General features: G+C 36.4%; 1 protein-coding gene across 3 annotated transcripts in view; it reads left to right on the top strand.

The window, feature by feature from the left end:
• LOC132132161 (GDNF family receptor alpha-2-like) overlaps positions 1-21,530 on the top strand; it is an 87,246-nt gene that overhangs the window by 49,880 nt on the left and 15,836 nt on the right. For all 3 annotated transcript variants that reach the window (XM_059544463.1, XM_059544462.1, XM_059544461.1), the window contains one exon: positions 15,383-15,767. In XM_059544463.1, coding sequence (XP_059400446.1) covers positions 15,383-15,767 — 385 coding nt within the window. The remainder of the gene's footprint in view (positions 1-15,382; positions 15,768-21,530) is intronic.

Genomic DNA, 21,530 nt, shown 5'->3' with positions numbered 1-21,530 from the left:
CATATATAAAATTGGCCGTTTTCCTATATTATATGTACATATATGTACATATATGCACACATATATTTACACATATATGTACATATATATATATGTGCATACATATACCTATATAGGTACATATATGCACGTACGTATATATGTACCTATATGTTCACCTATAATAGTAAAATTAAAATCCATAGCTGCTAGGCAACATAAATAAAAGTCCAAAATGTAGAAATGTACATTATTTATTTACTCAAGATCAATCAAATAGTACAAAACAAAAAATATAGTACAAGAACAAAAATAAGACAAAAAACTGAACAGAAAAAAAAAATTATCTTTATTATTCTTTGAAGGTCTGTCATGACGCGCCTCATCATACTCCTCCGCCGCCTCCTCCTCCTCCTCCTCTTCCTCTTCCTTCCTGCACTATCCAGTGACATTTGATAGGGTGTCCGAGATTTTTATTTTTTCCTCTTTTTTTTTCGGCGCACAAATTTTTTAGCGGATAGGCGTTTTCGTCCACACGGATCTGGCGTTTTGGAAGAGTGAAACCGATGTTTTGAAACCGGGTCCCAGAGTGGATATATTTGAAAACGCCGCCTTTGCGTTTCTTCTCGACGGCGAATCTGTACATTTTCTGAAAATATGGCGTCATCAGCCCACGTCTCGCCCCTAGTCAAACACCACTACATCACGTAACAGCAACAAAAACATGAACAAACACTGAACGCTAACATTAACAAGGATTAATAAATGTATTGTTCCATGTTCGTTTGTGTACCACGCGCAGCAAATCCATGTCTTCTTCTCCGTTTTAAGTGTATGTCTGTGGCAGAATTACAGCGCCACATGCTGGTCTGGCATGTATACTACATCGGTTTCGTGTGGACGCAGATATTTCTTGAGACGAGGGAAAAAAAGATCGGGGGTCCGTCTCCGTGTGGACGGGGCCGAAGAAGTAACGGGTACTTACGGTTATGGATATAAATGTAGCGGAGTAAAGAGTACAATATTTGCCTCTCAAATGTAGTTGAGTAAAGTCATGAGTACTCCCCAAAAATGATACTCGAGTAAAGTACAGATCCCTCAAAATTATACTTAAGTACTGTACTCAAGTAAATGTACTCCGTTACTGTCCAGCTCTGTATATCATGTTAATATATTGCCATAGTTAAATTCCATAACATGCCAACTACATGTGATACCAATTTCACATGTTCACACATACATAAGTTCTTGCATAATTTTTTTCGTTAATTCTTAGTTTTTGCCTTGATAATATGAGCTAGGCATCATGTATGACAGTCAAAAATGGGATATGAGCTACAAAACGACCAGATCCTGCCATTAGCTATATAGAAGACATATCTTGTATGTATAGGGCTTACATGTGGATATGAAGGAGCAATACAGGAGACCTATATTTCCTGTATATGCACATATATGCACCTCAGTTTTGCCTATATGTGGCATATATACGCATATATGCAGCATATATGCAGTATATATACGCATATATGCAGTATATATATGGCATAAATGCAGCATATATGCAGTATATATATGCATATATGCAGCATATATGCGCATATATGCAGCATATATATTATCATATATGTGCATATATGCAGCATATATGTGCATATACACTGCATATAGGTTTCATATATGTGCATATATCCACATATAGGTTCTTTCCATGTGGGTAGCACCGACCTTTATGTTCATACATATTCTCATACTCTCAGATAGTTTAAGTGTGAATAATTGATTTTTACAGACCTACAGTGCAACTTGATGTTTTATTGGCACAGCCAGCATGATGGAAAGGTCCAGTTGTATCCGGTCAGCAGTGAAAAGAACTATTGCTTGCATATGCCTGTACGCTTCAGTGTCCACAAATGATAGATAGATAGTTGATGTGCTTTTGACAGCAGTGATCACCTTTCTTTACCAATTTCAGTCCATGTAAACATTTCTAAAGAAAATTGCGAAATAAAAAGACAGATGTATTAATCTAATACTTTCCAACAAACATAAATATTCTTAGGGAAATTATGTGCTATACGCTAATTACGCAGTGGTCACCATCCATTCACTGAAGCACAACCTCAATTCATTTGATCAATAAATGGTTCTATGTGTATTAGTCATGGTGGCCATTTAAAAAGACGTACAAGGAGAATGAAATTATTCCATATTAATCATAATTGCAGCTTTGAGAAAGGCTATGAATAACATCTGTGATTCATACGTTTTACCTTACAAGTTTTTCTTTCTCATTCGTTGTCACCTCCAAATGTTACATTTCCTCACAAACCAGTCACATGTCACAATTACATGCTGGGGCTGTTGGAATACGGTTCATGGGAGGCAAAAACCTGTTTGCAGGGCTTTAGGTAAAAAATCTGAACAGAGAACAAATATAGAAAATAAAACACGCTGTTGTCTCGCTTGATGGCTTTTAACAAAAGCTATCCCTGACACGGCCACAAAAAAAGCTATTTTTATATCCCATTCCTTATGCCGCTGTTCACATTTCCCATTTTTTGCATCACAGCAGAGGTAATCTGTAGCATTATATAAAACCGACTAGGATGCCATCTGAAAAACCATCTCTACAGGCTGCAGATGCTTTAGTATCACATGCAGGCACATATGCAATCAAATCGAGAATTATTTGCAATGTCAGGGACATTTAAGGTAGTAAATGCACTAGGAGAAAATTTTATGTTTTCATATGTTATAGGCAAGGACGTATTTTGTAAGAAGAGTGGCAATTTCAATTATTTCTGCAGCATTTGTCTTACACCTGTTTTGCGGTTCTGCCCTTTTATATTCCCACATAAGAAATACACATCATGAAATATACATTTGGATTTGGCACTTCATCTTAGGTCTCATATTAGAGACAATTGCTTGAATATCTTCAACTATGAACATTTGTTTGATAAATATTCTGTCCTGGAAATGGCATTTTAAGCATTTTTGGTGCAATATGGCAGAATACTGTATCTAGGTTTCATATGTATTATTTTATGTATTCTATGTAATCACAATTAAATATGTTCACACTATTTGCAGCTTAATTGGAAATGAGTTTCTACAAAATTACTCCGTTCAAGTGACACATACTTGGATTTTTCTGCACATATTTATTTGCAAGGTCTTTACACACCATTGGTAAATATGTATGCAAAGTAATAAATAAATAAATAAATAAATAAATAAATAAATAAAATAGATACAATTTAATTTATAATAAAGATTTATTTTTTACATAATAAATATGAGAGTGTTTTTAATGTTTAACTTTAGAGATTATTATTGTTAAAAACAGAAACTTAAAATATAGAAAAATATAGAAATGTTGCTATGGCAAGTGACTGAAATAAAATGTTATAAGTACTAAATAAATTAAGCTAAATATACATTTAAAAATATAAATTATTCTAAATGACAAAATTGCTAAAATAAAATAAAAAATAAAATATTAAAATCGAATTCACAATATGAATAAAGCTATAATGGTATATAAATAATACTCACATAACAGTGATATGAAAAGAGTGGGTTTATTTCTCTCTATTCATTTCTTCCTGATTAACATTTTGTGATGGATTTTCATATTTTAAGATCGAGTTTGGGTTCATGTATGGAAATCGTTTAAAAAGTAGAAAAAATTAATTGGAAAAGCCTGGTGAAATGTTTCTAAGACAATTTTAATGTGACTTAACATAACAAGAAAAAAAGGCGTTAGTTTTAATAAAAGTCAACCCTTGGGACACAAATGTGCCTGTAATTGAAGGAACACTCATTTACATTTTTGTGAAATAAAATCTGAACCCTCTAAATAGATTTACTGCAAGAAAGAAAGAAAGAAATTAATGAAGGACTAAATACTTGGACCAGCAAACACACTCACGATGGTGTTTGTATTAATAATTTACTAAGTGACCTGAATACACAGAGCAGCACTGGATCCTTGAGTATTTTTATAATGTGCATAGATTGTCCCTTAATTCTTAAGTGTCTGTTTGCAATGATAAAAAGTGCATGTAACGTGAATAAGTGTTCAAATTATTACTACACACTTTAACAACTGCCTCTAAGCAAGTCGGTACATAAATGTTATAAACATTTGAATGAATTCTCACATGTATTGCATTGATTTACAACGTACTTTTGCGTGTGTGCATCTTGAAATGAAAATCTACACAAATGTGAACAATTTGTCAATCAAGCTTCACTGACTGTCACAAGCCGGGCTAGAACTGAGGTCTCTGGTGTGGTGGTTGAGAGATCTGCCACTAGGCCACAGAGGCTGAGATGTTGGACCCAATTGAAATACTCAAGGCATCACTCCAGGCAATGTTGGTTTATTGAAAAAAAAAGGACTTTACAAGCCAGAAATCCAACAAAAGTTCTTCTCAGACAGAGGAATTAATAACATGAGAGATAATTGGAAAACAAAACCACAAGGGAAAACAATCAAATAACTAGGAACACTTTACTTGGGGTAGCATGGAAAGACTTGTAAATACAGAGCTGACAGCATGCAGCCTGGTATCAAAAACCAAGTGTCAAACAAAGGGAAAGACTCAGCTAAAATACTCTAAGAGAAACAAGGCACAGGTGACCTGGATAACGCTAACAAGAGCAGACAAAGAAGAACTAAGACAGAAGGGATCACAGGAGACCTCTAAAGGGACGGAGACAAACTACAGGAGGTCAAATGCTGACAACTGACAACATTACATTGCACTTTGGAAAAATCTATGTAGTTGCAAATGTAAAAAAAATTAAATAATAATCATAAAGTTTTTACCCTCCCTGGTCTCCCCTAAATATGACTAGTGGCTTCAATCTACAGTTTAAATGGTGAGACAAATACATAATGTGCAAGATGTGGTCTAAAATCAGCAGATTTTATCAATAAATAAAATAAAAATCAAATATCATCCATTCATAATTCCTTTCCTGGTGAAAGCCCCCATAAGGTGGCTCTCCTTGAGGATTTGTAGGGCCCTTTCCTTCTGACACGAGATAAGATGAATATCAGGGCCAAAACAACAGACCCGAGAGCACACGTTTCGCTTCAAAAGCAGGACTGGAAAACCACTCATAACATAAAAATAATCAGACATCTTGTTACAAGGCTCTTCTGTTCATTTGTCAATGAACAGATGACCGCTGATATCTGCTTGGTTCTTTAAACCAAAGAATTGTCATCGACCCCAGGTATGATAGATTCTCAAGACAAGAAGTAAGGATAAGAGGATAATAGAGAGGGACTTAAAAAATAAATAAATATGGCTACACTAGAGAGATCAGTGGAACATTAAAGGATTTTTTCAAGGAGTGTTTCCAATTGATTACTGTGGTACAATCAGCTAAAATGGGAGTGATGTGGAAAGAGTGTTTATGCTCTGCAATTGCCAGCAGATTTGAAAGCAAGAAAAGGTTTTCAGGAGTATGGATTAATTTTTATTTTACCCTGGTACCGGGTGCATGATAATCAGATTTGACTGAGATAGTTTATGGTGAGTGTGATGAATTATAGAAAAGACAGTTTCAGGTGTATGGACAGCACTTTTAAAAGTAAAGATATAAACATGGAAAGAAAGAGAGTTCATAAGAATCTCAGATTTAGTCCTTTGAAAAATTCAAAGTCAACATGATTTGAAGATCTTAGAAAATCTATAATAGCTGGAGGGAGTCAACCATTTGGATTCCCATTCACCATTAAGCCAATTAGCTTAGCTATTAGGATGTGCAGGAAGTATTCAGTCAGAATATTTTTGAATGGCCAACAATACAAGCATTTTATTTATTCAGAACATATACAATAAATTGGCCGTAATGATAATTTTACAAATAATAATAATCAAAAAAATAAAAGCTGTTCTTTTGAGCTTTCTATTTATCAAAGAATCTTGGATGACACTTTATTTTATGGTCCTGTTCTGCATGTACATATACTTAAAGGGTACATAACATACACAGTTTCACCTAATCTCATGTTAATCTTGAATACCTATAGAGTAGTACTGCATCCTTCATATCTCCAAAAAGTCTTAAGTTTTATCATATTTATAAAATAAAAATACAGCTTTCTGATTCTCTCTGAAAAAAGCCGAGCTCCTGGAGGCGTGCATTAACATATGCCGGGTTTCCACCGAAATTACCCAGAACATTTGTACCAGGAACTTTTTTCACCAGGAACTATTTTCCCCCCAGACCTTTTGATTGCTGCGTTTACACCGTGGTGTAAAGTACCGGGAAGATTAGGTAAATAGACTCGTGACGTAGGTCTGCGCGCATTTCTGAATACAAAGTATGCTGATTTTGGACGTGCATCCTCGGTAGTTCAGACTTTGCGCATTCGACTCGGGAGTGTGATGTCCACGACGACGCAAATCCGGTAAATCTGCAAACAGCAGCGTACTTGATAACTTCAGTCAGCTGACCATGGCTACTGCAATTTTCCTCTCTGTATATTTAAAAATAAACCGAAATAGGATATTAAACACCTCTGCCTCCTTTCGTTTTCATTTAAACATAATAACAGCTGCAGAAATGTACTTAATTCAGGGATATGTGTATATATATACAGCCATTACAATGAAACGAAATACTATATAAATTTGCCTATTTTATTTTCATTTTAAACATATAAATAAATTGAATACAGACCAAAGATAACCTGTTAGATTTACCCAAAAAGAATTATATTTTATGTTTAACCACTAAAGAGACATCAGCGCCAGCGGCACACATCAGAAGGTCTAGCCGAGGTGAGGCTGCTCTTGGTGGATACATGAGGATTGAGCTCTTGCTGATCGCGTAGAGCTCACCGTCTCCGAGATCGGCGAAACACATTTTTAAATAGGCGCTGTCTTTATAAATAAACCACAGATTTGAGTTTTAAACAACTACATTCTCACTTGAAATACTTTTAAAATACTTTTGAAAATGATCCGAATTAATGGTGGTTGAACTCAACCAATGCTGCGTGAACTTAACCAATCAGGATGTTTATCGTCCAAGTCCCGCCCCCGAAAGTTCCGGAACTTTGAAAAGTACCACCTCGCCAGCAGGGACTTTCTGAGGGGCATTTTTTTACCCGGAACTTTATTTAGTTCCTGGTTCCTGCGGTGGAAACACACCAAGGACCAGGGCAAAGTCCTTAGTTCCTGGGTAAAGTTCCTGTGGTGGAAACGCAGCAATAAATTCACTTGTGTGCTGATTTCCAACAAAAGACAGAAATCTGATGCAGTTGTACTTACATGAATGGGATCTTTTATCACTTGGACCGCTCCATGTTTTAATTTCAAACAATGTCCAAATCCAACATTGACCTGGGCCTAGTTTATAAAACATTTGTCACTGAAATGACGAGAACAAGCAAATCCACTTGCTAAACTACGTTGCTGCTCTGGAAAAACAAACTGCATCCACTGTTCATGTAACGCTGGGTTCTTTGGGAAGCTGAACAAGGTAAACTTTCCTTCACATCCAAAAACATACTTATTTGGAGACATTCTCAAACAAATCCTATGCAACGCTGGCTACGATTTCCCGATGAAGCGTGTTGATGGGTGTGGTCTCGCTCTCCTCTGGTCGACGTGTGCACGGGCGCGCTTTTCTGAGAGAAATGCTCATATAAGGAGTTCCACCATCGTCTATGTCATTAGATCCACGATCGAAAAAAAACCAGCCAAAACTTGTACAGACCCGGAAGTAAGATTTTCGGCACAGAAATTCTCTGTCCTTCATCCAAATTATTTTTTAAAACTTTGGCTATGTTTAGCATGAGAATCCATCTCTTTAACGCTGTGAACAACTCTGAATACATGAAACACCATTGTAGCCCCCCCCCCCTTTAATATAGCAATTACAATAACTGGGTAATAAGAAGGTACTAACCCTGAAAGTACTCCTAGACCTAACATTAGCCAATGTAGGTACCTTACTACAGTACTTTTCCTCATAGAATTTTACTCACATAAAACTACTCTTTGAAATTGCTTGAATAAAGACGATTTTAGTGCACCAGTGGGAAAAACTAACACCAACAATATTAGCAGTTCTAAAGAGAGCTCAAACCTAGATTACTTCATGCACCCTTAAAGGCTACATATCATAAAAATCTGACTTTTCCAGCTATAATCAGGTCCCCGGTGCATCTACCAACCAAGAAAATGTTAAAAAGATGAACCCAGTAACTTTGTTTTGGTAAGCCTTTTTCTGCAGGTGTCTGAGAAATCCAGCGTGTCTGATTTTGCTCCCTTGGTGACGTGGCAAAGGGATCTCATTATAATATTACTTACTCTAAATCTGTAAATTCATACCCACGGCACCGTCATTTTGGTTTTGCAAGAGACAGCGGTGTACCAGCTCTAATGCTATGTCGAAAGTTTGAGCAAAACATGTTAACTTTTCTGTCTTTTGCTGCACAGACGAGCACCAAACACTATTTAGAGTCCCAGCCTTAGAGGACACAACAGAGCAGTGGATTTATTAATTTGTTTACTATATATTGCTGCTGCCGCTTTCTTTCCATGTGCTTCAGATGTGTGCACTCAGAAAACCATATATCAGAAGTTTGAACTCATATGGTTTAAAACACATGATTTCAGTTCGATAACATTATAATCAGAACCAAAACAGATGTTTTTAGCAGGTCTTATTTTATTTTATTTGATTATATAGCACTTTAAACAAAAAAGATTGTGTTGAAGCAAATGAACAACATTAATTAGGAAAACAGTGTGTCAATAATGCAAAATGACAGCTAAAGGCTGTTCATCATTGAATTATCTGGGGCTCTAGTTGTCCTGGTCTCCACTGTCTTTCAGGGCAGTAGAGGTCCTTTCTAGGTGCTGATCCACCATCTGGTCTGGATACGTACTGGATCCGGGTGACTGCAGTGACCCTCTGATCTGGACACAGACTGGATATGGTGGCTACGGTGACCTCGGAATAAAAGAGAAAAAGACTAATACTAGCATAGGTGCCATTCTTCTAGCGATGTACCAAGTACATTGGGTGTTATGGGAAGTGTTCCCAGTTCTGGTTTATCTAATTAATGCAGCCTAAAAATTCTTTAATGGATTTGGATATTAGAAGCGTGTTTGTGTGTTATGTGTAAGCCAGGTTAAAGAGATGGGTCTTTAATCTAGATTTAAACTGCAAGAGTGTGTCTGCCTCCCGAGCAATGTTAGATAGTTTATTCCAGAGTTTGGGTGCTAAATAGGAAAAGGATCTGCCGCCCGCAGTTGATTTTGATATTATAGGTATTATCAAATTGCCTGAGTTTTGAGAATGCAGCGGTTGTGGAGGACTATAATGTAACAAGAGTTCGTACAAATACTGAGGTGCTAAACCATTCAGGGCTTTATAAGTAATAAGCTAGATTTAAAAATCTATATGATGTTTGATAGGGAGCCAGTGCAGTGTTGACAGAACGGGCTGATATGGTCATACTGTACTTCCTGGTTCTAGTAAGAACTCTAGCTGCTGCATTTTGGACTAGCTGTAGTTTGTTTACTAAGCGTGCAAAACAACCGCCCAATAAAGCATTACAATAATCTAACCTTGAGGTCATAAACGCATGGATTAACATTTCTGCATTTGATATTGAGAGCATAGGCCATAATTTAGATATATTTTTGAGATGGAAAAATGCAGTTTTACAAATGCTAGAAATGTGTCTTTCTAAGGAAAGATTGCTATCAAATAGCAAACTTAGGTTCCTAACTGACGACGAAGAATTGACAGAGCAGCCATCAAGTCTTAGTCAGTGTTCTAGATTATTCCATGCAGAGTTTTTAGGTCCTATAATTAGCATCTCTGTTTTTCAGAATTAAGCAGTAAGAAATTACTCGTCATCCAGTATTTTATATCGACTATGCATTCGGTTAGTTTTTCAAATAGGTATGTTTCGCCAGGCCATGAAGAAATATAGAGCTGAGTATCATCAGCATAACAGTGAAAGCTAACACCGTGTTTCCTGATGATATTCAATTAAATTAAATTCAATTCAAGTTTATTTGTATAGCGCTTTTTACAATACAAATCGTTACAAAGCAACTTTACAGAAAATTATGTTTATACAATTTTAGTAATAGCTTATAAGTGGTGTCTGTCAGTTTGTGCACATATGACAGGATTTTTAGAAAAATTTATACAAGACGTAGTCAGCCAGACGATGAGCATTATTAATATTATTAATAATTAATAATTATTATATGATGCAGTCACACTTGTAGCAATATTTGTTAGTTCTGTTTGTTGATTCAGGGTTAGCATCATCTGAGGTCCTCTGAGGGTCAGCATCATCTCTTCTCGGGTGTTCTGGATCCAGACTGGAGCTTGTGTAAATCCTAGTTACATCCCGTGGCAAAACATAGAAACAAATAGAGACATCATTAGCATAGCTGCTGATCCAACAAAATAAAAATAAGTTTAACCCAAGCTAAAGAATAAAAATGCGCATTTGATCAGATGCAACTACACTCACAATTTAAGATACATTATTTGAATGCTTGGCGAAAGAGATGCATTTTTTAATCTAGATTTAAACAGAAAGAGTGTGTCTGAACCCTGAACATTATCAGGAAGGCTATTCCAGAGTTTGGGAGCCAAATGTGAAAAAGCTCTACCTCCCCATATCTCCCAAGGATAACATGTAAAGCTTGAAGAGTGACGGCCCTAGTACTGAGCCTTGAAGTACTCCATACTGCACTTGTGATCAATATGAAACCTCTTCATTCACTGCTACGAATTAATGGCAGTCATAATACGTACAATTAAAACCATGCTAATGCACTTCTTTTAATGCCAACAAAGTTTTATAGTCTATGCAAAAGAATGTTGTGGTCAATAATGTTGAACACAGCTCTAAGATCCAATAGCATTAATAGAGAGATACAACCACGACCAGATGATAAGAGCAGCTCATTTTTAACTCTAAGGAGAGCAGTCTTAGTACTGTGATAGGGTCTAAATCCTGACTGGAAATCCTCACAGATACCATTTTTCTCTAAGAAAGAATATAATTGTCAGGATACTACCTTTTCTTTATATTACATAATGTAAAAAGAGAATAATATGACACCTTTAAATACAGTAGTTCACCCAAAAATTCTGTCATAAATTACTAAACCTTATGTCATTCCAAACACATAAGACCTTCGTTCATCTTCGGAACACAAATTAAGGTATTTTTGATTAAATCTGAGAGCTTTCTGACCTTCGTGGTACTTTCATGAATGGATGATTTTAAAGGGAAACTACATCCCAAAATGAAAATTTTGTCATTAATCACTTACCCCCATGTCGTTCCTAATCTGCAAAAGCTTTGTTAATCTTCAGAACACAATTTAAGATATATTGGATGAAAACCAGGAGACTTGCAACTGTCCCATTGACTGCCAAATAAATAACAGAGTCAAAGTCCAGAAAAAATTATGAAAGATGCCGTCAGAATCGTCCATCTGCCATCAGTGGTTCAATCTGAATTTTATGAAGCAAGAAGCTGTCTGCGTTTAGTTCATATTCTCCAAAATGGCATTATGGTGATGTGGAGAGACACAGAGGAGACAAATTGTTGAATAAAGTCGTTATTTTTGTTTTCTTTGAGTACAAAAAGTATTTTCATCATTTCATAAAATTCAGATTGAACCACTGATGGCAGATGGACTATTCTGACGATGTCTTTCATACTCTTTCAACATTAGGATATTTAATAAGATTTAATGTCCTGGGGTTTCTGGAGAAGAAGTGAGAATGTGTTTGTGTCATCAGCCGGCAGCCATATCACCCTGGAGCCCAAGACCGGTTTCCCACTGAAGCTAAGCAGGGCTGAGCCTGGTAAGTACCTGGATGGGAGACCTCCTGAGAAAACTAGGTTGCTGCTGGAAGAGGTGCTAGTGAGGCCAGTAGGGGGTGCTCACCCTATGGTCTGTGTGGGTTCTAGCGCCCCAGTGTAGTGAGGGGGACACTATACTGTCAACAAGCACCGTCCTTCGGATGAGACGGTAAACCGAGGTCCTGACTCTCTGTGGTCATTACAAAATCCCAGGAAGTCTTTCGAAAAGAGTAGAGGTGTGACCTCGGCATCCTGGCTAAATTCGCCCATTGGCCTCGGACCATCATGGCCTCCTAACAATCCCCATATCTGCTGATTGGCTTCATCACTCTGTCTCCTCTCCACCAGTAAGCTGCTGTGTGGTGGGCGTTCTGGCGCACTATGGCTGCCGTCGCATCATCCAGGTGGATGCTGCACACTGGTGGTGGATGAGGAGATACCCCCTGACAATGTAAAGCGCTTTGAGTGCCTAGAAAAGCGCTATATAAATGTAATGAATTATTATTATTATTATTATCAGTCATTGGGAAAGAGGGGTGAGGAGCTGTTATCTGGCAAGAGAGCAGGGATATTTTTGTGAGGCAATCAGTGGACAGGTACAATTTCCACTTACTGTACATGACCTAGTGAGAAGTGAGACCTCTGTGAGATCTGTTTTGAAGCTCCTGGCTGATTCCCTCAGCTTTAATAAAAAAACATGTGTGGTGCTCGCAGCAAGGAAGCACTTTAAGCCGGGAATACTGTGAAAACCTTATCTGTCAGAGAGATAACAAGGTAGCTCTGGCGTAGTGCTAATTGGCCATTGCGTTTCTATATGTAAAGAATATCTAGACTTTATGCAGGCCTTGAGAGCATTTCCTTTTTTGCCCACTTAAACAGTTTTGCCCTTTGCAAACTGTGAGTTTTAACAGCACATTTGAAGATGCAAAATGAGATAATTAATTTTAGAAACATGAAGAAAATGTTGGCTGGTGTTCCTTTGGGGTGGGATGTTAAGACTCTTTAACAACCGCACAATGGTTAGACTAAATCAGAACCTTGACACTCATTACACATAAAGGGGTCCTCCGGGGTCCGTGTCTCTACTGCAAGACCCTCTTACGATCGGAGACCCAGGGAAACACAGGAGACAAGAGATCCAATCGCAGTGTGGGTTTTAATGGGTAATCCAAATCAGAAATCAACAAGCAGGGGTCAAAACCATAAATCCATCCAACAAATAAACTAACACGGAAGGAACAGGAACGGGAACAGGAACTCAGAAGATGAGGAACTCGGAAGGCGAGGAAACTGGGTGACGGAAAGAAAGGACTCCATGCAAACAAACAGAAAAGACCGGTTAATATAGGCAGGGTAATGACTATCAAGTGCAGACACCTGAGTGCAATTAACAGGAGTGCAATTACTGTGATGAAGGGACAAGGCTTTATGGGAATTGTAGTGCCTACGGTGAGGTGCCTATGGGGAAGTGAGACCACTAGTGGAGACTCAGGGAAACAGAGACCAGACAGCGTGACATTACCCCCAACAGGCAAAACTTTTGTATTTGGCCCAGCAATATATCAAATGTTGGTTTGATGTTTCACAGCAACAGTGTGCTTAACAGTTTATTATTTCATTACATTACAAAAATATGTTTCTGCCAAAATATTATTTTTTTTCTCTCTCTTTCTTTTGGCTCATACACTGGATGTGCAGCATGTTTTTGATTCATTCAAATCATTAATTATTATTATTATTTAATTAATTAATTAATTAATTAAGTATTTTATTTATATAAACAACTGGATTGTAGGTGTCATTTATTCAGGAATCAGACTACAATGCCTCTCATTTCTTTTCTTTTTTTTAATTCACTAAAAAAACTACTGTATTCTAATTGTCATTCGTTTGGAAATCACATTACACTGGTTGCAGTGCAGGTTTTTTTAATCACTAAAAAGACTCAGCTCATAAGATTAATTCATTTGGCAATCAGACTACACTGGTCACACATATTACTGATCCACTAAAAAGATTAGACTCATAAGAGTCATTCAGTTAGAAATCTGACTACTCTTTCATGCTGTATAGTTCTTACTCACTAAAAATAACCTTTTCCCAAAGTGTCATTCATTTGTGAGTCAGACAACACTGGCTCTGCTGCATGTTTTTCATTCATCAAGAAGAAAACTTTAAAAAGATCACTTCACTTGGAAATTGGAGTACACTACTGTACCACTCATTATAAAAATCATTAATTAATTAATTTAATCACTAAAAAGATTTAGCTCATAAGAGCCATTCATTTGGGAATCAGACCGCACTGTCACAGTGTATATTTTATTCACTTAAAAGAACTCAGTCTTAAAACACATTTTTTTAGGAATAAGAACACAATGTTTGTATGTTTTTGAATCACCAAAAAGTTCAAAATATGCATTCATTCAGGAATCAGACCACACTGGTCATACTTTATGTTATAGATTCACCAGAAAAAAAAAAAAATAAGAAATTAAAAATTAAGCTATTATTTATTCACTAAAAAGAAGAGGCTCATGAATGTAATACTTTTAAAAATCAAACGACAATGGTTGCACTACATGTTTTTGAGAATAGAAGAACATTTTCAAATTATTTAATCATTCAGGAACCACAGTGTTTACACTGGATTGATTCACAATAACAATAATAATAATAATAAATAACAATAAAAATAGACCAAAAATTCACAAACATCATTTGGTTTCGGTATTTTTTAAAGATTCATCCAGCTCCACTAACAGACAGAGTTCAGTGTGAAAGAGCATTTGCATCACCTTTCAAACCAAAAGCACAACAGCATTTACATAAAAAGTTAAATGATACTTGGTTAATTTTGACTAAATAAAAACCCTTTCCAAAAGTAGATAATTAAATATGATTCACAAAATAATGCTAATGTGACCAGCCTCATCCTGGAGCATGACGATGACAAAGCCATCTCAGCAAGATTTTCTAACTCAGAAAAGACTGAGACTATCTTCTAAATGACAAGCAAGAGCTATTTCACACTAAACCACCCAAGACTTCAAACAATGGCTTATCCAGCAGTTCTCATTGGGTAAAATCTAATTAAACATGCTTCAAAGAACAAAAGCCTGACTCACATGAAGCCGGTTGTGCATGTTCAAATGAATAACGCTATTACAGTACATGCTAGTTCTTCTCAATAAGTCAGAAAAGGTCATAATATGTCATGGTTTTCAAGTGGAGATGTGAAAAGAGGCTAATTTGGTGGATGCATGCACAGCCAGGGTCATATTTGATAAATGTGCTTGTCTTGATTATTTTCATATACGAGTATTGCAAAATACCTTTATTAGAGGAATATGTGTGCATTGACATTTATATGCTGAAAAGCTGAAGCAACCTGACAGTGTGTCATCTGTGTGCCTAAGTAGACGCATCTAAATATGTATTTTCACTTGAATCTGACTTGTCTCTGTTTAACCAAGCATGCTGACCCTCACTGCTCTCCTCTATCTGTGCTGACAGCCATGGACTCTGCTTCTGCAAAAGGGAATCTGTGTTCTGACACGGGCAAGCCCTGCAATCCATGCCTGGATGCAGCAAAGGCCTGCAACCTCAACGACACCTGTAAGAAACAACGTACTGCACTTATGGCCACCTGCAGCCCTGCAACTCCCATTCAGCAAATGCATGAGCCCTGCAACCGAAAACGCTGTCACAGGGGTCTGCGACAGTTCTTTGATCGCGTGCAAACAGAATTCAGCTACCCATTGCTCTTCTGCTCCTGTCGGGATAAAGCTTGTGCCGAACGTCGCCGGCAAACCATCATGCCTGGGTGTTCTTATGAGGAGAAGACAAAACCCAACTGCCTTGAGCTAAGGAGGACCTGCCGTTCAGATCCACTCTGCAGGTAAGGTTATTTAACCCGGGTCACGGCACCAGAAATATGCAACAAATAAGCTGACTTTTTTTTGTAGGGCTACAGCTAAGAACTATTTATTGTGCATGCTCTATTAAATAAGTTCTAACAATGACAGTAACATTTAACCACTCACTTGACCTGACAATATTAAGATATAAAAAAAAATCTAAATCAATTCATATCTATAATGACCTGAATACACATCTTTTTTTTCTCCTAGATTTAATTTTGATATTTTTGCTCTGCATTTAATCCATCCAAGTACACACACAGCATAGTGAACACACCCACACCGTGAACACACATCTGGAGCAGTGGGAACCCATTTTTGCTGCAGTGCCCAGGGAGCATTTGGGTGTCATGGTGTTGAAGGTGGAAGAGAGCAATATACATTCACTCCCCCCACCTACAATACCTGCTGGAACAGAGACTCGAACCTGCAAACTTTGGGTTACAAGTCAGACTCTCTAGCCATTAACCACACCCAATAGTATAATAATTAACCATTAATAGTATATTAATAATATTTAAGGGGTCAAAGTCTCATAAAAAATGTAATGACTGGAATCCTTTTAAATTTTAACTTTTTTAAAATATATTTTTAAGATGACTCAAAAATTTAATGATAACAACTGTCCTGATATCACTTAAGTCAAATGAATAAATAAATAAAAGCATCTTATATATATATATATATTTGGGAAAAATATTTATTTGATCACCTGCTGATTTTGTAAGTTTGGCCTCTTACAAAGAAATGAAGGGTCTGTAATTTTATGGCAGTTTTATTTTAATGGACAGAGACAGAATACCAAACAAAAAAATCCAGAAAAAAAAGAAGACATTATATAAAAGGTTAGAAATTTATTTGTATTTCATTGAGTGAAATAAGTATTTGATCCCCTACAAACCAGCAAGAATTCTGGCTTCCACAGATTGGTTATATGCCCATGTGGAACACATATTAGTCCTGCCACTTTAAGAAGTTACTCCTAATGTTAGCTTGTTATGTGTATAAAAGAAACCTGTCCACATAATCTGTATCTTCCATTCCTCTCTCTCTCTCTCTTTCTCTCTCTCTCTCTCTCTCTCTCTCTCTCTCTCTCTCTCTATCTCTCTCTCTCTCTCTCTCTCTCTCTCTCTCTCTCTCTCTCTCTCTATATATATATATATATATATATATAAATTAAAAGTTGTGGTGCAACCAATGTGCAAAATCCCTAAGGTCTTTTGTGAATAATGAAAAGACCATAATAATAAATAATGAAATTGATTGTCATCTCATATGAATGACCATCAAAAAGAACAGCAGAAACAGAAATTACGTTGGATCAGGTGATCCATATACTCAAACACTAGTTGAGATTGAATCCCTAGGTGGTCAAGAAGCAATTCACTACAGACATAACCGAAATGTAATGTATATAGTCAAGGACACATAACCCATTAAAAGCTAATTATTGACCCAAATGCTGACAGGCATCCAACAGCAGAACTGCATTGACTATAAGATTTGATCAGTATACAGAGTATCCAAGCATGCAATGTCCTTACCCTGTCTTATTACTCAATGTAAGAAGAACAAAAATCAGTGATGAATCAACCAGTGGACACTCGTGGTCTATTAGCAACAATTAGAATAGTTTTTTTTTATTAATTGGGCAATGATAATTAACCTTGTATGGTGAACTAGGATAAAATCGATGGGTTATGTGTCAAATTAACCATTCTCATTTGAGCCAGTGCTCATCTCTCCCCAGTTCATGTCTCATTTATCAATAGTCACCTGGGACTGCAAGAGATTGACTGAACATAAACCTGTCTTTAAAAGACAATGAATGAAAAAAGCAACTCAAAAAGCCAGCAGACACTTCACATCACAGACACTATTTAATTGAATTGCAAGACCTGCAGATCACATTAAATGAAATGCCACAGTGCTGTAGTCAATGAAATAGATTTTTTTCTTTCATAAAATAATGTATGGTTTTGTTCTTTTTATGCAGACCTTTTATGACCAACTAACTTTTAAAACAAATTAAAGTATTGTAAGTTAAAGGTGAAGCACTGAAATAAAAAACAAACCAAGTTTCACCAACCCCAGACGAACAAATAATCTGAAACCCAATGGACAGACTGCAATTACATTTGATGCCATTTGTTGCACAAAAATGATAGACTTTACCTTCACCACCTTATAAATGCACAAAGTTTTGTTGTTATTATGTCTGTATAGACAAAAGAGACCCTTTACAGATTCGATTGATGTATTGGTCTTATCTGTACGATCAAATCCCGACCACCTCTGAACAAGACACATAGGTTGGAACATCAAGAATTGGCCAAGAAATATCTGAAGACAGATTTTTCAAAGGTTTTGTGGACTGATGAGATGAGAGTGACTCTTGACGGACCAGATGGATGGAACCGTGGTTGGGCCAGTAACGGACACAGAGCTCCACTTCGACTCAGACGCCAGCAAGGTGGAGGTGAGGTGCTGGTATGGGCAGGTATTGTTAAAGATGAGCTAGTTGGACCTTTCTGTTTTCAAAATGCACTCAAAATCAACTCTCAGACCTACTACCAATTTTTAGAAGACACTTTCTTCAAGCAGTGGTACAGGAAAAAGTCTGCAACTTTCAAGAAGACTTTGATTTTTATGCAAGACAACGCTCCATCACATGCATCAAAGTACTCCACTGCGTGGCTGGCCAGTAAAGGCCATAAAGATGAAAAACGAATGACATGGCCCCCTTCTTCACCTGACTTAAACCATATTGAGAACTTTTGGGCCTTTCTTAAGCAGGAAATTTACATTGAAGGTAAACAGTACACCTCTCTGACCAGTGTCTGGGAGGCTGTGGTTGCGGCTGCACAAAAAGTTGATTCTGACCAGATCAAGAAACTGACTGACACCGTGAATGGAAGGCTTGTGACTGTTATCGATAAGAAGGGTGGCTATATTGGTCACTGAGGTTTTCTTTTAGAAATTTCAGAAATTTTTATTCGTAAATTGAGTTTGTGTATTATTATCACTTTAACAGGTGAAAATAAACAAGTGAGATGGGAAAATCTTTGTTTTTCATTTAGTTGCATAGTAATTTTGCACACTAATAGTATCTTAATAATGGTGTACATGTAGATATTCTCTAAAGAACGCCAAAGCTTCACTTTTACTACTTAAATGTTCAGGTTTGAGGGTTTGTTAACATTTTGGATTGACCAAGAGCACTGTAGTTGTACAATAACAAAATTAATCCTCAAAAATACAACTTGCCTAATAATTGTCCACACAGTGTATATATATATATATATATATATATATATATATATATATAAAATATAAATTGTGCATGCTCTCTGTCTCTCTCTCTCTCTCTCTCTCTCTCTCTCTATATATATATATATATATATATATCATTAAATAACATGATAATATACAGTATCATATTAACAGATATGGGCACATAAAAATGTACAGCATTGTGAATGACCCATATTAAAAACAAGCCAAAATACGACAACAGGGTAAGGAAAATGCATGCAGGCATGACATTTTATCTGTCTCACGTTCAAAAAACTTGCATGTTGCATCCTTAACTCCTGAACTTATTACATGTATGGTCACTGGCCTCCAGACCCTTTGTCCTCAAACACTGTGTGATGTGTGAACTGGAAGAAAAGCTAGGGTACCCACCAGGCCGACCTGAGGACTTTGGCTGCCCTTTCTATCTGTCATAGCCTCCAGATATCACCTTGCTTTTCCCATAGCAGGAGACTGGAGGACATCCAACAACAGAACTGATTCAGTGCAGTGGCCAGGCTGAGGATACAGTAAATATATATTGTTATGCCTCACTTGAATAACTTTGTGAGACCCTGTAATTAATTTTGTCCTATGTAAAGGGCATTTTGAACATGAGAACATGCTTTCTTGGTCACTGGTCTGCCATTGTCCACTGATCATGCTTCTCCTGACAGGCATCCTTGCTGATGAGGCTTGTTGGGGGCGATCAGTGGTCTTTCGGTCTTTCGGTCTCTCTGCGGTTTCTTTATTTATTTAGTTGCTACACTTCATAAGACTACTTCTGTTGCAATTCATGAGTATAAAGCATCTAGACCATTGTTAGATTTAGCACAACTGTGATTAAACTGGACCAAATTTAAAACAGTAAAGTTTAAATGTTTTAATGTATTTGATTCAGATATATTGTTTGAAAAACTGCTGAAATCAGTTTAACCAAATACTTTCAAAGTAAAAAAAAAAAAAAAAAATCCCTGTTTTTTCTGCGACTCTTGTTCATCATCTGCAAATCACCACTGGCCCGAATAACTCTAGTTATGGAGAGATTTCTGCACATGATGTTTGTCAGCACGAGGTTGACATCTATTTAAAGATGTCCCTGAATGACATAGCAGGCTTATGATGTCTCCTGGGGGGAGATGGTAACATTAATGCTGATGATGATGGTTTAACACACCAGCCCGGCAAACCTGTTACCAGGGGCATTCAGCATCCTTGAGCCAGCTAGAATGTAATTAACAATGTAAATCATCAGCTCCACTGATGGATTCATTAATTTCGGCAAGCATTGTTATTATGTTCCTGGTTTAATAGAAAAACAAGACAGTCCGTGTGCACCTTTACTTTTGTGCCAAAAAAACTCAAACCACATCATACAACCATATTATGCATCTGTATGAATGTTCCTCAGACCCAGAACACTTGTTTAATTAACATATTTTTGAGGACATTATATATATATATATATATATATATATATATATATATATATATATATATATATATATATATATAATATTAATATTGCTTTACACAGACTTTAAACACTTCACATTAAACTGATTTTCTTCAAATCAAAGAAATAAATGCCAACGAATAGACCTAAATACACTGGATTTAAAGAATGGGAGTATTTTTAAGGGTCGGATGCAATAGAAAAAGCTCCTAAAGGTAAAAACAGCCATCAAGAATATTTACTGCCACATCTACGAGCTTCACAAACCTGCTTCAGGACATGGCTGTCCCAAGTTCATGGGGTTGAATCATGATGTTAGACTGATAGAATATTCATGATCTCTGCACAGAACTTGAACTAAGTGAGGTGATATGCTGAGTTCATGATAAAAAAAAAAAAATTCAGTGGCCTTAAAATGACTTTACATATGTTAGTTTAAAAATCCTGCTTTTTTGATGAGATAAGATAAAAAATTAAGATTTTGACAGGATCCTGAGAAAAACCATATTTTATTTCTATGACTTTAACTGTGTTTTTCTTTGATTCCCATATTTGTTTTCTACATACAATATTGTTCAAATATTTTTTAATGCTTTGAAATAAGTTCCTTATGCTCTCCAAGGCTGCATTTATCTGTTAAAAACTACAGTCTAAACAGTGAATTTGTGAAATATTACATTTTAAATCAACTTTTTTATTTATTTAAATATATGTAAATGTAATTTATTCCTGTGGTGCAAAGCTGAATTTTCCGCATCATTAATCCAATCTTAAGTGTCACATGATCCTTCAGAAATCATTTTAATATACTGATTTGCTGCTTATCAATGCAGAAAACAGTTGTGTTGCTTCATATTTTTATGTTAACTGTGGTAAATTATTTCAGGCTGCTTTGATGAATAAAATATTCAAAAGAACAGCATCTATTTTAAATAAGAGGGAATGTTTTTACCATAAATTTTGATCTAATAATTTAATAGTTTAATAATTC

This window comes from Carassius carassius, chromosome 49 (genome assembly GCF_963082965.1).
Source record: "Carassius carassius chromosome 49, fCarCar2.1, whole genome shotgun sequence".
Taxonomy (NCBI): Eukaryota; Metazoa; Chordata; class Actinopteri; order Cypriniformes; family Cyprinidae; genus Carassius; species Carassius carassius.
Note: the sequence above shows the minus strand (reverse complement) of the source record. Positions and strands in the feature narration are given on the sequence as shown.